This window comes from Saccoglossus kowalevskii, chromosome 18, assembly GCF_978046115.1.
Source record: "Saccoglossus kowalevskii chromosome 18, keSacKowa6.1, whole genome shotgun sequence".
NCBI lineage: Eukaryota > Metazoa > Hemichordata > Enteropneusta > Harrimaniidae > Saccoglossus > Saccoglossus kowalevskii.
In genome coordinates this window covers 23,630,141-23,647,951 of record NC_140658.1, presented here as the reverse complement: position 1 = coordinate 23,647,951, position 17,811 = coordinate 23,630,141, and the positions used below count along the sequence as shown (strand labels likewise).

Here is a 17,811-nt window from a genome sequence, read left to right as displayed (position 1 = left end):
GTCACTATAGGCAAGTAGTCTTTATATAAAGGTGGTCACTAACATAGGGTTGGCGGTACAAAGGTGGTCACTATAGGCAAGTAGTCTTTATATAAAGGTGGTCACTAACATAGGGTTGGCGGTGCAAAGGTGGTCACTATGGGCAAGTAGTCTTTATATAAAGGTGGTCACTAACATAGGGTTGGCGGTACAAAGGTGGTCACTATATGCAAGTAGTCTTTATATATAGGTGGTCACTAACATAGGGTTGGCGGTACAAAGGTGGTCACTATAGGCAAGTAGTCTTTATATAAAGGTGGTCACTAACATAGGGTTGGCGGTACAAAGGTGGTCACTATAGGCAAGTAGTCTTTATATACAGGTGGTCACTAACATAGGGTTGGCGGTACAAAGGTGGTCACTATAGGCAGGTAGTCTTTATATAAAGGTGGTCACTAACATAGGGTTGGCGGTACAAAGGTAGTCACTATATGCAGGTAGTCTTTATATATAGGTGGTCACTAACATAGGGTTGGCGGTACAAAGGTGGTCACTTTAGGCAAGTAGTCTTTATATAAAGGTGGCCACTAACATAGGGTTGGCGGTACAAAGGTGGTCACTATGGGCAAGTAGTCTTTATATACAGGTGGTCACTAACATAGGGTTGGCGGTACAAAGGTGGTCACTATAGGCAGGTAGTCTTTATATAAAGGTGGTCACTAACATAGGGTTGGCGGTACAAAGGTGGTCACTATAGGCAGGTAGTCTTTATATAAAGGTGGTCACTAACATAGGGTTGGCGGTGCAAAGGTGGTCACTATGGGCAAGTAGTCTTTATATAAAGGTGGTCACTAACATAGGGTTGGCGGTACAAAGGTGGTCACTATATGCAAGTAGTCTTTATATATAGGTGGTCACTAACATAGGGTTGTCGGTACAAAGATGGTCACTATAGGCAAGTAGTCTTTATATATAGGTGGTCACTAACATAGGGTTGGCGGTACAAAGGTGGTCACTATAGGCAGGTGTCTTTATATAAAGGTGGTCACTAACATAGGGTTGGCGGTACAAAGGTGGTCACTATAGGCAAGTAGTCTTTATATAAAGGTGGTCACTAACATAGGGTTGGCGGTACAAAGGTGGTCACTACAGGCAAGTAGTCTTTATATAAAGGTGGTCACTAACATATGGTTGGCGGTACAAAGGTGGTCACTATAGGCAAGTAGTCTTTATATACAGGTGGTCACTAACATAGGGTTGGCGGTACAAAGGTGGTCACTATAGGCAGGTAGTCTTTATATAAAGGTGGTCACTAACATGGTTGGCGGTACAAAGATGGTCAATATAGGCAAGTAGTCATTATATAAAGGTGGTCACTAACATAGGGATGGCGGTTCAAAGGTGGTCACTATAGGCAAGTAATCTTTATATATAGGTGGTCACTAATATAGGGTTGGCGGTACAAAGCTGGTCAATATAGGCAAGTAGTCTTTATATAACGGTGGTCACTAACATAGGGTTGGTGGTTCAATGGTGGTCACTATAGGCAGTAGTCTTTATATAAAGGTGGTCACTAACATAGGGATGGCGGTTCAAAGGTGGTCACTATAGGCAAGTAGTCTTTATATAAAGGTGGTCACTAACATAGGGTTGGCGGAACAAAGGTGGTCAATATAGACAAGGAGTCTTTATATAAAGGAGGTCACTAACATAGGGATGTCGGTTCAAAGGTGGTCACTATAGGCAAGTAGTCTTTATATAAAGGTAGTCACTAACATAGGATTGGCGGGACAAAGGTGGTCACTATAGGCAAGTAGTCTTTATATAAAGAAGGTCACTAACATAGGGTTGGCGGTACAAAGGTGGTCACTACAGGCAAGTAGTCTTTATATAAATGTGGTCACTAACATAAGGATGGCGGTTCAATGGTGGTCACTATAGGCAAGTAGTCTTTATATAAAGGAGGTCACTAACATAGGATTGGCGGGACAAAGGTGGTCACTATAGGCAAGTAGTCTTTATATAAAGAAGGTCACTAACATAGGGTTGGCGGTACAAAGGTGGTCACTATAGGCAAGTAGTCTTTATATAAAGGTGGTCACTAACATAGGGATGGCGGTTCAAAGGTGGTCACTATAGGCAAGTAATCTTTATATATAGGTGGTCACTAACATAGGGTTGGCGGTACAAAGGTGGTCACTATAGGCAAGTAATCTTTATATATAGGTGGTCACTAACATAGGGTTGGCTGTACAAAGGTGGTCACTATAGGCAAGTAGTCTTTATATAAAGGTGGTCACTAACATAGGGTTGGCGGTGCAAAGGTGGTCACTATAGACAAGTAGTCTTTATATACAGGTGGTCACTAACATAGAGTTGGCGGTACAAAGGTGGTCACTATAGGCAAGTAGTCTTTATATAAAGGTGGTCACTAACATAGGGTTGACGGTACAAAGGTGGTCACTATAGGCAAGTAGTCTTTATATAAAGGTGGTCACTAACATAGGGTTGGCGGTACAAAGGTGGTCACTATGGGCAAGTAGTCTTTATATAAAGGTGGTCACTAACATAGGGTTGGCGGGACAAAGGTGGTCACTATAGGCAAGTAGTCTTTATATATAGGTGGTCACTAACATAGGGTTGGTGGTACAAAGGTGATCGCTATAGGCAAGTAGTCTTTATATAAAGTTGGTCACTAACATAGGGTTGGCGGTACAAAGGTGGTCACTATAGGCAAGTAGTCTTTATATAAAGGTGGTCACTAACATAGGGTTGGCGGTACAAAGGTGGTCACTACAGGCAAGTAGTCTTTATATAAAGGTGGTCACTAACATAGGGTTGGCGGTACAAAGGTGGTCACTATAGGCAAGTAGTCTTTATATACAGGTGGTCACTAACATAGGGTTGGCGGTACAAAGGTGGTCACTATAGGCAGGTAGTCTTTATATAAAGGTGGTCACTAACATGGTTGGCGGTACAAAGGTGGTCAATATAGGCAAGTAGTCATTATATAAAGGTGGTCACTAACATAGGGATGGCGGTTCAAAGGTGGTCACTATAGGCAAGTAATCTTTATATATAGGTGGTCACTAACATAGGGTTGGCGGTACAAAGCTGGTCACTATAGGCAAGTAGTCTTTATATAACGGTGGTCACTAACATAGGGTTGGTGGTTCAATGGTGGTCACTATAGGCAGTAGTCTTTATATAAAGGTGGTCACTAACATAGGGATGGCGGTTCAAAGGTGGTCACTATAGGCAAGTAGTCTTTATATAAAGGTGGTCACTAACATAGGGTTGGCGGGACAAAGGTGGTCAATATAGACAAGGAGTCTTTATATAAAGGAGGTCACTAACATAGGGATGTCGGTTCAAAGGTGGTCACTATAGGCAAGTAGTCTTTATATAAAGGTAGTCACTAACATAGGATTGGCGGGACAAAGGTGGTCACTATAGGCAAGTAGTCTTTATATAAAGAAGGTCACTAACATAGGGTTGGCGGTACAAAGGTGGTCACTACAGGCAAGTAGTCTTTATATAAATGTGGTCACTAACATAAGGATGGCGGTTCAATGGTGGTCACTATAGGCAAGTAGTCTTTATATAAAGGAGGTCACTAACATTGGATTGGCGGGACAAAGGTGGTCACTATAGGCAAGTAGTCTTTATATAAAGAAGGTCACTAACATAGGGTTGGCGGTACAAAGGTGGTCACTATAGGCAAGTAGTCTTTATATAAAGGTGGTCACTAACATAGGGATGGCGGTTCAAAGGTGGTCACTATAGGCAAGTAATCTTTATATATAGGTGGTCACTAACATAGGGTTGGCGGTACAAAGGTGGTCACTATAGGCAAGTAATCTTTATATATAGGTGGTCACTAACATAGGGTTGGCTGTACAAAGGTGGTCACTATAGGCAAGTAGTCTTTATATAAAGGTGGTCACTAACATAGGGTTGGCGGTGCAAAGGTGGTCACTATAGACAAGTAGTCTTTATATACAGGTGGTTACTAACATAGAGTTGGCGGTACAAAGGTGGTCACTATAGGCAAGTAGTCTTTATATAAAGGTGGTCACTAACATAGGGTTGACGGTACAAAGGTGGTCACTATAGGCAAGTAGTCTTTATATAAAGGTGGTCACTAACATAGGGTTGGCGGTACAAAGGTGGTCACTATGGGCAAGTAGTCTTTATATAAAGGTGGTCACTAACATAGGGTTGGCGGGACAAAGGTGGTCACTATAGGCAAGTAGTCTTTATATATAGGTGGTCACTAACATAGGGTTGGTGGTACAAAGGTGGTCGCTATAGGCAAGTAGTCTTTATATAAAGGTGGTCACTAACATAGGGTTGGCGGTACAAAGGTGGTCACTATGGGCAAGTAGTCTTTATATAAAGGTGGTCACTAACATAGGGTTGGCGGTACAAAGGTGGTCACTATAGGCAAGTAGTCTTTATATAAAGGTGGTCACTAACATAGGGTTGGCGGTACAAACTTAAGGTGGTCACTATAGGCAAGTAGTCTTTATATAAAGGTGGTCACTAACATAGGGTTGGCGGTGCAAAGGTGGTCACTATGGGCAAGTAGTCTTTATATAAAGGTGGTCACTAACATAGGGTTGGCGGTACAAAGGTGGTCACTATATGCAGGTAGTCTTTATATATAGGTGGTCACTAACATAGGGTTGGCGGTACAAAGGTGGTCACTATAGGCAAGTAGTCTTTATATATAGGTGGTCACTAACATAGGGTTGGCGGTACAAAGGTGGTCACTATAGGCAAGTAGTCTTTATATAAAGGTGGTCACTAACATAGCGTTGGCGGTACAAAGGTGGTCACTATAGGCAAGTAGTCTTTATATAAAGGTGGTCACTAACATAGGGTTGGCGGTGCAAAGGTGGTCACTATGGGCAAGTAGTCTTTATATAAAGGTGGTCACTAACATAGGGTTGGCGGTACAAAGGTGGTCACTATATGCAAGTAGTCTTTATATATAGGTGGTCACTAACATAGGGTTGGCGGTACAAAGGTGGTCACTATAGGCAAGTAGTCTTTATATAAAGGTGGTCACTAACATAGGGTTGGCGGTACAAAGGTGGTCACTACAGGCAAGTAGTCTTTATATAAAGGTGGTCACTAACATAGGGTTGGCGGTACAAAGGTAGTCACTATAGGCAAGTAGTCTTTATATACAGGTGGTCACTAACATAGGGTTGGCGGTACAAAGGTGGTCACTATAGGCAGGTAGTCTTTATATAAAGGTGGTCACTAACATGGTTGGCGGTACAAAGGTGGTCAATATATGCAAGTAGTCATTATATAAAGGTGGTCACTAACATAGGGATGGCGGTTCAAAGGTGGTCACTATAGGCAAGTAATCTTTATATATAGGTGGTCACTAACATAGGGTTGGCGGTACAAAGCTGGTTACTATAGGCAAGTAGTCTTTATATAACGGTGGTCACTAACATAGGGTTGGTGGTTCAATGGTGGTCACTATAGGCAGTAGTCTTTATATAAAGGTGGTCACTAACATAGGGATGGCGGTTCAAAGGTGGTCACTATAGGCAAGTAGTCTTTATATAAAGGTGGTCACTAACATAGGGTTGGGGGGACAAAGGTGGTCAATATAGACAAGGAGTCTTTATATAAAGGAGGTCACTAACATAGGGATGTCGGTTCAAAGGTGGTCACTATAGGCAAGTAGTCTTTATATAAAGGTAGTCACTAACATAGGATTGGCGGGACAAAGGTGGTCACTATAGGCAAGTAGTCTTTATATAAAGAAGGTCACTAACATAGGGTTGGCGGTACAAAGGTGGTCACTACAGGCAAGTAGTCTTTATATAAATGTGGTCACTAACATAAGGATGGCGGTTCAATGGTGGTCACTATAGGCAAGTAGTCTTTATATAAAGGAGGTCACTAACATAGGATTGGCGGGACAAAGGTGGTCACTATAGGCAAGTAGTCTTTATATAAAGAAGGTCACTAACATAGGGTTGGCGGTACAAAGGTGGTCACTATAGGCAAGTAGTCTTTATATAAAGGTGGTCACTAACATAGGGATGGCGGTTCAAAGGTGGTCACTATAGGCAAGTAATCTTTATATATAGGTGGTCACTAACATAGGGTTGGCGGTACAAAGGTGGTCACTATAGGCAAGTAATCTTTATATATAGGTGGTCACTAACATAGGGTTGGCTGTACAAAGGTGGTCACTATAGGCAAGTAGTCTTTATATAAAGGTGGTCACTAACATAGGGTTGGCGGTACAAAGGTGGTCACTATAGACAAGTAGTCTTTATATAAAGGTGGTCACTAACATAGGGTTGGCGGGACAAAGGTGGTCACTATAGGCAAGTAGTCTTTATATATAGGTGGTCACTAACATAGGGTTGGTGGTACAAAGGTGGTCGCTATAGGCAAGTAGTCTTTATATAAAGGTGGTCACTAACATAGGGTTGGCGGTACAAAGGTGGTCACTATGGGCAAGTAGTCTTTATATAAAGGTGGTCACTAACATAGGGTTGGCGGTACAAAGGTGGTCACTATAGGCAAGTAGTCTTTATATAAAGGTGGTCACTAACATAGGGTTGGCGGTACAAACTTAAGGTGGTCACTATAGGCAAGTAGTCTTTATATAAAGGTGGTCACTAACATAGGGTTGGTGGTGCAAAGGTGGTCACTATGGGCAAGTAGTCTTTATATAAAGGTGGTCACTAACATAGGGTTGGCGGTACAAAGGTGGTCACTATATGCAGGTAGTCTTTATATATAGGTGGTCACTAACATAGGGTTGGCGGTACAAAGGTGGTCACTATAGGCAAGTAGTCTTTATATATAGGTGGTCACTAACATAGGGTTGGCGGTACAAAGGTGGTCACTATAGGCAAGTAGTCTTTATATAAAGGTGGTCACTAACATGGCGTTGGCGGTACAAAGGTGGTCACTATAGGCAAGTAGTCTTTATATAAAGGTGGTCACTAACATAGGGTTGGCGGTGCAAAGGTGGTCACTATGGGCAAGTAGTCTTTATATAAAGGTGGTCACTAACATAGGGTTGGCGGTACAAAGGTGGTCACTATATGCAAGTAGTCTTTATATATAGGTGGTCACTAACATAGGGTTGGCGGTACAAAGGTGGTCACTATAGGCAAGTAGTCTTTATATAAAGGTGGTCACTAACATAGGGTTGGCGGTACAAAGGTGGTCACTATAGGCAAGTAGTCTTTATATAAAGGTGGTCACTCACATAGGGTTGGCGGTGCAAAGGTGGTCACTATGGGCAAGTAGTCTTTATATAAAGGTGGTCACTAACGTAGGGTTGGCGGTACAAAGGTGGTCACTATATGCAAGTAGTCTTTATATATAGGTGGTCACTAACATAGGGTTGTCGGTACAAAGGTGGTCACTATAGGCAAGTAGTCTTTATATATAGGTGGTCACTAACATAGGGTTTGCGGTACAAAGGTGGTCACTATAGGCAAGTAGTCTTTATATAAAGGTGGTCACTAACATAGGGTTGGCGGTGCAAAGGTGGTCACTATGGGCAAGTAGTCTTTATATAAAGGTGGTCACTAACATAGGGTTGGCGGTACAAAGGTGGTCACTATATGCAAGTAGTCTTTATATATAGGTGGTCACTAACATAGGGTTGTCGGTACAAAGGTGGTCACTATAGGCAAGTAGTCTTTATATATAGGTGGTCACTAACATAGGGTTGGCGGTACAAAGGTGGTCACTATAGGCAGGTGTCTTTATATAAAGGTGGTCACTAACATAGGGTTGGCGGTACAAAGGTGGTCACTATAGGCAAGTAGTCTTTATATAAAGGTGGTCACTAACATAGGGTTGGCGGTACAAAGGTGGTCACTACAGGCTAGTAGTCTTTATATAAAGGTGGTCACTAACATAGGGTTGGCGGTACAAAGGTGGTCACTATAGGCAAGTAGTCTTTATATACAGGTGGTCACTATCATAGGGTTGGCGGTACAAAGGTGGTCACTATAGGCAGGTAGTCTTTATATAAAGGTGGTCACTAACATAGGGTTGGCGGTACAAAGGTAGTCACTATATGCAGGTAGTCTTTATATATAGGTGGTCACTAACATAGGGTTGGCGGTACAAAGGTGGTCACTTTAGGCAAGTAGTCTTTATACAAAGGTGGCCACTAACATAGGGTTGGCGGTACAAAGGTGGTCACTATGGGCAAGTAGTCTTTATATACAGGTGGTCACTAACATAGGGTTGGGGGTACAAAGGTGGTCACTATAGGCAAGTAGTCTTTATATATAGGTGGTCACTAACATAGGGTTGGCGGTACAAAGGTGGTCACTATATAGGCAAGTAGTCTTTATATAAAGGTGGTCACTAACATACGGTTGGCGGTACAAAGGTGGTCACTATAGGCAAGTAGTCTTTATATACAGGTGGTCACTAACATAGGGTTGGCGGTACAAAGGTGGTCACTATAGGCAGGTAGTCTTTATATAAAGGTGGTCACTAACATGGTTGGCGGTACAAAGGTGGTCAATATAGGCAAGTAGTCATTATATAAAGGTGGTCACTAACATAGGGATGGCGGTTCAAAGGTGGTCACTATAGGCAAGTAATCTTTATATATAGGTGGTCACTAACATAGGGTTGGCGGTACAAAGCTGGTCACTATAGGCAAGTAGTCTTTATATAACGGTGGTCACTAACATAGGGTTGGTGGTACAAAGGTGGTCGCTATAGGCAAGTAGTCTTTATATAAAGGTGGTCACTAACATAGGGTTGGCGGTACAAAGGTGGTCACTATGGGCAAGTAGTCTTTATATAAAGGTGGTCACTAACATAGGGTTGGCGGTACAAAGGTGGTCACTATAGGCAAGTAGTCTTTATATAAAGGTGGTCACTAACATAGGGTTGGCGGTACAAACTTAAGGTGGTCACTATAGGCAAGTAGTCTTTATATAAAGGTGGTCACTAACATAGGGATGGCGGTGCAAAGGTGGTCACTATGGGCAAGTAGTCTTTATATAAAGGTGGTCACTAACATAGGGTTGGCGGTACAAAGGTGGTCACTATATGCAGGTAGTCTTTATATATAGGTGGTCACTAACATAGGGTTGGCGGTACAAAGGTGGTCACTATAGGCAAGTAGTCTTTATATATAGGTGGTCACTAACATAGGGTTGGCGGTACAAAGGTGGTCACTATAGGCAAGTAGTCTTTATATAAAGGTGGTCACTAACATAGCGTTGGCGGTACAAAGGTGGTCACTATAGGCAAGTAGTCTTTATATAAAGGTGGTCACTAACATAGGGTTGGCGGTGCAAAGGTGGTCACTATGGGCAAGTAGTCTTTATATAAAGGTGGTCACTAACATAGGGTTGGCGGTACAAAGGTGGACACTATATGCAAGTAGTCTTTATATATAGGTGGTCACTAACATAGGGTTGGCGGTACAAAGGTGGTCACTATAGGCAAGTAGTCTTTATATAAAGGTGGTCACTAACATAGGGTTGGCGGTACAAAGGTGGTCACTATAGGCAAGTAGTCTTTATATAAAGGTGGTCACTCACATAGGGTTGGCGGTGCAAAGGTGGTCACTATGGGCAAGTAGTCTTTATATAAAGGTGGTCACTAACGTAGGGTTGGCGGTACAAAGGTGGTCACTATATGCAAGTAGTCTTTATATATAGGTGGTCACTAACATAGGGTTGTCAGTACAAAGGTGGTCACTATAGGCAAGTAGTCTTTATATATAGGTGTTCACTAACATAGGGTTTGCGGTACAAAGGTGGTCACTATAGGCAAGTAGTCTTTATATAAAGGTGCTCACTAACATAGGGTTGGCGGTGCAAAGGTGGTCACTATGGGCAAGTAGTCTTTATATAAAGGTGGTCACTAACATAGGGTTGGCGGTACAAAGGTGGTCACTATATGCAAGTAGTCTTTATATATAGGTGGTCACTAACATAGGGTTGTCGGTACAAAGGTGGTCACTATAGGCAAGTAGTCTTTATATATAGGTGGTCACTAACATAGGGTTGGCGGTACAAAGGTAGTCACTATAGGCAGGTGTCTTTATATAAAGGTGGTCACTAACATAGGGTTGGCGGTACAAAGGTGGTCACTATAGGCAAGTAGTCTTTATATAAAGGTGGTCACTAACATAGGGTTGGCGGTACAAAGGTGGTCACTACAGGCAAGTAGTCTTTATATAAAGGTGGTCACTAACATAGGGTTGGCGGTACAAAGGTGGTCACTGTAGGCAAGTAGTCTTTATATACAGGTGGTCACTAACATAGGGTTGGCGGTACAAAGGTGGTCACTATAGGCAGGTAGTCTTTATATAAAGGTGGTCACTAACATAGGGTTGGCGGTACAAAGGTAGTCACTATATGCAGGTAGTCTTTATATATAGGTGGTCACTAACATAGGGTTGGCGGTACAAAGGTGGTCACTTTAGGCAAGTAGTCTTTATATAAAGGTGGCCACTAACATAGGGTTGGCGGTACAAAGGTGGTCACTATGGGCAAGTAGTCTTTATATACAGGTGGTCACTAACATAGGGTTGGGGGTACAAAGGTGGTCACTATAGGCAAGTAGTCTTTATATATAGGTGGTCACTAACATAGGGTTGGCGGTACAAAGGTGGTCACTATATAGGCAAGTAGTCTTTATATAAAGGTGGTCACTAACATACGGTTGGCGGTACAAAGGTGGTCACTATAGGCAAGTAGTCTTTATATACAGGTGGTCACTAACATAGGGTTGGCGGTACAAAGGTGGTCACTATAGGCAGGTAGTCTTTATATAAAGGTGGTCACTAACATGGTTGGCGGTACAAAGGTGGTCAATATAGGCAAGTAGTCATTATATAAAGGTGGTCACTAACATAGGGATGGCGGTTCAAAGGTGGTCACTATAGGCAAGTAATCTTTATATATAGGTGGTCACTAACATAGGGTTGGCGGTACAAAGCTGGTCACTATAGGCAAGTAGTCTTTATATAACGGTGGTCACTAACATAGGGTTGGTGGTTCAATGGTGGTCACTATAGGCAGTAGTCTTTATATAAAGGTGGTCACTAACATAGGGATGGCGGTTCAAAGGTGGTCACTATAGGCAAGTAGTCTTTATATAAAGGTGGTCACTAACATAGGGTTGGCGGGACAAAGGTGGTCAATATAGACAAGGAGTCTTTATATAAAGGAGGTCACTAACATAGGGATGTCGGTTCAAAGGTGGTCACTATAGGCAAGTAGTCTTTATATAAAGGTAGTCACTAACATAGGATTGGCGGGACAAAGGTGGTCACTATAGGCAAGTAGTCTTTATATAAAGAAGGTCACTAACATAGGGTTGGCGGTACAAAGGTGGTCACTACAGGCAAGTAGTCTTTATATAAATGTGGTCACTAACATAAGGATGGCGGTTCAATGGTGGTCACTATAGGCAAGTAGTCTTTATATAAAGGAGGTCACTAACATAGGATTGGCGGGACAAAGGTGGTCACTATAGGCAAGTAGTCTTTATATAAAGAAGGTCACTAACATAGGGTTGGCGGTACAAAGGTGGTCACTATAGGCAAGTAGTCTTTATATAAAGGTGGTCACTAACATAGGGATGGCGGTTCAAAGGTGGTCACTATAGGCAAGTAATCTTTATATATAGGTGGTCACTAACATAGGGTTGGCGGTACAAAGGTGGTCACTATAGGCAAGTAATCTTTATATATAGGTGGTCACTAACATAGGGTTGGGGGTACAAAGGTGGTCACTGTAGGCGGGTAGTCTTTATATAAAGGTGGTCACTAACACAGGGTTGGCGGTACAAAGTTGGTCACTATAGGCAAGTAGTCTTTATATAAAGGTGGTTACTAACACAGGGTTGTCGGTACAAAGGTGGTCACTATGGGCAAGTAGTCTTTATATACAGGTGGTCACTAACATAGGGTTGGCGGTACAAAGGTGGTCACTATAGGCAAGTAGTCTTTATGTATAGGTGGTTACTAACATAGGGATGGCGGTTCAAAGGTGGTCACTATATTCGGGTAGTCTTTATATAAAGGTGGTCACTAACATAGGGTTGGCGGTACAAAGGTGGTCACTATAGGCAAGTAGTCTTTATATATAGGTGGTTACTAACATAGGGATGGCGGTTCAAAGGTGGTCACTATAGGCAGGTAGTCTTTATATAAAGGTGGTCACTAACATAATAATAATAACTTTATTTAATTAAGCGCAACAATTCCAACATATGAAGATCAAAGGGGCTGATACAATAAACAATCAGTCAAATATTAAAAGCACATTTAAATAAGTGCGTTTTCAGTCTGGATTTAAAAATGTCTACTGAAGGACTAGAACGAACAGACAGAGGTAATTCATTAAAAAGTTTAGGACCTAAATTTTCAAAAGCATGGTCTTTGTATAACACCTTGGACTTTTTACTACACATCTGACGAGTTTTAATAAGAAACTTCGATTCAGATCTTAAACTACGACTCGGTACATAAAATTCGATTAATTCACATAGATAATTTGGGGCAAAACCATACAAAGATTTATACACTAGTAAAAGTAATTTGAAATTGATTCTTTGTACAACTGGTAACCAATGAAGTTTAATAAAAATGTCTGTAATGTGGTCATATTTTCGAGCACGAGTGACAAGGCGGGCTGCTGCATTTTGTACACGAATAAGAGGTTTTATCTTAGTTACAGGGAGACCAGACAATAATGAATTACAGCTGTCTAAGCGAGAAGATATGAATGCATGTACCAACTTTTCAGTATCAGATTGGGATAATGATTTACGAATACGATTAATATTTCTTAGATGGGAATATCCAGATCTACAAATAGTAGAAATGTGTGTTTCCATAGATAGCTGCGAATCAAACAAGACACCTAAGTTTCTAGCACTTGACGAAGCACTAACCAATTCTTCACCAATTGCGATACTAGACAAAGGACACGAGTCTTGTGAGCATCTCCGAGACGACATGCACACAAATTCAGTTTTCGACACATTCAAAAGTAGGAAATTACAAGACATCCAATCGCTAACATCTTGAATACATGTCTGAAGTATCACCCGGGCGCGAATTTGATCACCTTCAGAAACCGATAAATAAATCTGTGTGTCATCGGCGTAAAAATGATATTTTACGCCGTGACGTCGCAATAACTCGCCCAATGGACGCATGTACATTGAGAACAATAATGGCCCTAAGACGGAGCCCTGTGGAACACCGGTTTCTAATATAGACGTCATATCAGAAAATACATTTCCAATTTTCACTTTTTGAATGCGGTTACTCAAATACGACTCAAACCATTTGATGATGAGACCATTTAAACCAAAATTTGATCTCAACCTATCGATGAGAATCCTGTGATTCACAGTATCAAAAGCGCCTGAAAGATACAAAAGTACGATGACAACAGAATACTTAGAATTATCAGTACTGCATAGTACATCGTTAGTGACCCGCAGAAGAGCCGTTTCAGTGCTATGTGCGGTCCGATACGCTGATTGAAACTCTTCATAAAACGAATAATTCTCTATATGTTGTTTCACTCTGGATGCAACGACACGTTCAAGGACTTTAGATATAAAAGACAAATTAGAAATCGGTCGATAATTTTTCAGCATGTTTGAATCCAACGATGCTTTCTTGAGCAGAGGTTTAATCAGCGCACATTTCATTTTCTCAGGAACACTTCCAGTGCGAAGTGATTCATTTATGATATCTGATATAGGTGAAAGCAGGATAGAAAGGATCTTTTCATCTTTTAATATATTAGTGGGTAAACAGTCCAAATCGCACGAAACCGACGACGATTTTTTTATAATTTTAATTATTTCATCCTCCGTGGCTGGTTCAAAACATTTCAATTCATCACCAGAGAACTTGTGCAGTTCGTTAAAACGGTTTCCATTCAATAAATTTAGATTTAGTCCTTGATTGATTTTCTTAATCTTATCCACGAAAAACATGCTAAAACGATTCGCTAAATTTATTTTGTTATCGTGAATCGGCAACGCATTCAAATTATTTGTCGAGCCTAGAAGACCATTTACGATCGAAAACAGTTTTCTTTGGTCACCATTACAATCCGCGATCTTATCAGCGAAATAACTCCTACGTGATACATCAATAAGATCATTAACTTTATTTCGTTTAGATTTGTAGATTTGGCGATGGACAGTTAAACCAGTTCGCCGCCACGTCCGTTCAGCTTTACGGCGTTCAGTGCGGGCGTGGTAAATATCAACATTTATCCACGGCTCGGCCACACGATTGTGAACAGTCTTCTCCTTCATGGGGGCATGTTTGTCAAGCTTTTTCGATACAGCAGTGTTGAAAATACGTAACTTAGCTGTAGAATCTACCTGATCAACTGTTCTAGTACACCCAGATTCGAGTAGATCAGATGCGAAATTATCCCTATCGAAGTTCTTGAAGCTGCGATAAGTAATTTTGGTATGATTTGATGTATTATCATGATGATTTGACAAACTAAAGAAAATGGGATAGTGATCAGAGATTGCTGCGGCCTGGTTCACTTCCAATGATAACACAATATTCTCACGGGTAATAATTAAATCCAAAATGTTACCAAAACGATGGGTAGGTTTGTCTACTAGCTGCACTAAATCATGCATTTTTAAAAGTTCCAGAAATCTGCAGGTGTCACGATTGTCTGGCTTATTAAAATGAATGTTAAAATCTCCAAGGTAGACGATTGGTGTAGTATCCAAAACGTAAATGTCTAGAAGATCCGAGAAATCCGATAAAAATCCATTAAATGTCAGTTTATTAGAAAAACTGGGAGGCGGGCGGTACATGAGAATGTACCTAATACGTCCATGTTTTGAATCAACAGTGATCTCTAACCACTCAAACGATGAAAATGTTTGCGAGCACGATGTATTTACTTTTGCGGTAGTTTTATGAACGATGGCGATACCACCTCCAGCACCTGTAAGACGAGGAAACTGTCTACACTTAAAGCCACTTGGAGTCAACTCAACGACGACAGGTCCGTCACTGACATCACCTTTCAGCCATGTTTCCGTGAGAAATAAATAATCCAAATCATGATATAAGATCATCTCATTTAATGCACACGATTTATTCCTAACTGAACGAGAATTTAATAATCCACATTTTAACTCTGACATAAACTTCGATCGGGATGTGTGCTGTAGGTCAATAGAGGTCAAATTGGTAGAGTCCACTCCGAAATTTCCAGATTTGCGACGATAACGATAATGTTCAGCAGAAAAAAACGTTGTAAATAACAGGAATAATATTAGCATCATATGGCTCATGTACAGTGGTATTAAACCCAGATAGTTGAACTAATGCAGATAATCTAGGAACAACAATAACTTGGTTGTCCGAAATCGGACGTATAGTCAAGTGAACAGTAATTGGGTGCCTAATATGCGATCCCGCTCGTCGACAACGTTGTCTCCAGATGGAATTATCTTTAGTGGTTTGTATAACATGGTGTGTTAGATTTGCAAAATGTTGCTTGCGTAGTTTTAGTAACTGTAGTGTGTTATAAACGATTCGTGACGACATGTCCAGAGTTGCATTTATCAAGCAGTGTCAGAAACAATTATCTGCAACAGGTGGTACGCGGAAAAACTTGCTTCTATTCATATGGTAATGAGTAATGGACAATGTGGCGATTTCAGCATGGGCGTCATGTGAAAAACTTTTTGGACAGAATTCACGGCAACACAAATATATAGACGAACATCAACAAACCAAGAAGTTGCACTAATACTTAACATAAACGAGGAATCCAATGAAGATAATCACACAAATCCGTAAAACGTAGTAAACTTGGACTGTACTTATCCAAGTTGGCAGCAGCAAAACAGCGCCCTCACAGACATAGGGTTGGCGGTACAAAGGTGGTCACTTTAGGCAAGTAGTCTTTATATAAAAAGTGGTCACTAACATAGGGTTGGTGGTTCAATGGTGGTCAATATAGGCAAGTAGTCTTTATATAAAGGTGGTCACTAACATAGGGTTGACGGTACAAAGGTGGTCACTATAGGCGGGTAGTCTTTATATACAGGAGGTCACTAACATAGGGTTGGCGGTACAAAAGTGGTCACTATAGGCGAGTAGTCTTTATATAAAGGTGGTCACTAACATAGGGTTGGTGGTTCAATGGTGGTCACTATAGGCGGGTAGTCTTTATATACAGGAGGTCACTAACATAGGGTTGTCGGTACAAAGGTGGTCACTATAGGCGAGTAGTCTTTATATACAGGAGGTCACTAACATAGGGTTGTCGGTACAAAGGTGGTCACTATAGGCGGGTAGTCTTTATATACAGGAGGTCACTAACATAGGGTTGTCGGTACAAAGGTGGTCACTCTAGGCGAGTAGTCTTTATATAAAGGTGGTCACTAACATAGGGTTGGTGGTTCAATGGTGGTCACTATAGGCGGGTAGTCTTTATATACAGGAGGTCATTAACATAGGGTTATCGGTACAAAGGTGGTCACTATGGGCAAGTAGTCTTTATATACAGGTGGTCACTAACATAGGGTTGGCGGTACAAAGGTGGTCACTATGGGCAAGTAGTCTTTATATACAGGAGGTCACTAACATAGGGTTGTCGGTACAAAGGTGGTCACTTTAGGCAGGTAGTCTTTATATAAAGGTGGTCACTAACATAGGGTTGGCGGTACAAAGGTGGTCACTATAGGCAGGTAGTCTTTATATAAAGGTGGTCACTAACATAGGGTTGGCGGTACAAAGGTGGTCACTATGGGCAAGTAGTCTTTATATAAAGGTGGTCACTAACATAGGGTTGGCGGTACAAAGGTGGTCACTATGGGCAAGTAGTCTTTATATAAAGGTGGTCACTAACATAGGGTTGTCGGTACAAAGGTGGTCACTATAGGCGGGTAGTCTTTATATACAGGAGGTCACTAACATAGGGTTATCGGTACAAAGGTGGTCACCATGGGCAAGTAGTCTTTATATACAGGAGGTCACTAACATAGGGTTGTCGGTACAAAGGTGGTCACTTTAGGCAGGTAGTCTTTATATAAAGGTGGTCACTAACATAGGGTTGGCGGTACAAAGGTGGTCACTATAGGCAGGTAGTCTTTATATAAAGGTGGTCACTAACATAGGGTTGGCGGTACAAAGGTGGTCACTATGGGCAAGTAGTCTTTATATAAAGGTGGTCACTAACATAGGGTTGGCGGTACAAAGGTGGTCACTATGGGCAAGTAGTCTTTATATAAAGGTGGTCACTAACATAGGGTTGGCGGTACAAATGTGGTCACTATAGGCAGGTAGTCTTTATATAAAGGTGGTCACTAACATAGGGTTGGCGGTACAAAGGTGGTCACTATGGGCAAGTAGTCTTTATATACAGGTGGTCACTAACATAGGGTTGGCGGTACAAAGGTGGTCACTATGGGCAAGTAGTCTTTATATACAGGAGGTCACTAACATAGGGTTGTCGGTACAAAGGTGGTCACTTTAGGCAGGTAGTCTTTATATAAAGGTGGTCACTAACATAGGGTTGGCGGTACAAAGGTGGTCACTATAGGCAGGTAGTCTTTATATAAAGGTGGTCACTAACATAGGGTTGGCGGTACAAAGGTGGTCACTATGGGCAAGTAGTCTTTATATAAAGGTGGTCACTAACATAGGGTTGGCGGTACAAAGGTGGTCACTATGGGCAAGTAGTCTTTATATAAAGGTGGTCACTAACATAGGGTTGGCGGTACAAATGTGGTCACTATAGGCAGGTAGTATTTATATAAAGGTGGTCACTAACATAG

At 41.5% G+C, this 17,811-nt stretch overlaps 1 protein-coding gene across 1 annotated transcript in view; it reads right to left on the bottom strand.

The window, feature by feature from the left end:
- The window catches only part of LOC146731936 (uncharacterized), a 35,671-nt gene extending 20,572 nt beyond the window's left edge, over positions 1-15,099 (bottom strand). Inside the window, exon 1 of the mRNA XM_085493008.1 lies at positions 13,449-15,099. Coding sequence (XP_085349134.1) covers positions 13,449-15,099 — 1,651 coding nt within the window. The remainder of the gene's footprint in view (positions 1-13,448) is intronic.
- Between the last annotated feature and the right edge of the window lie 2,712 nt (positions 15,100-17,811).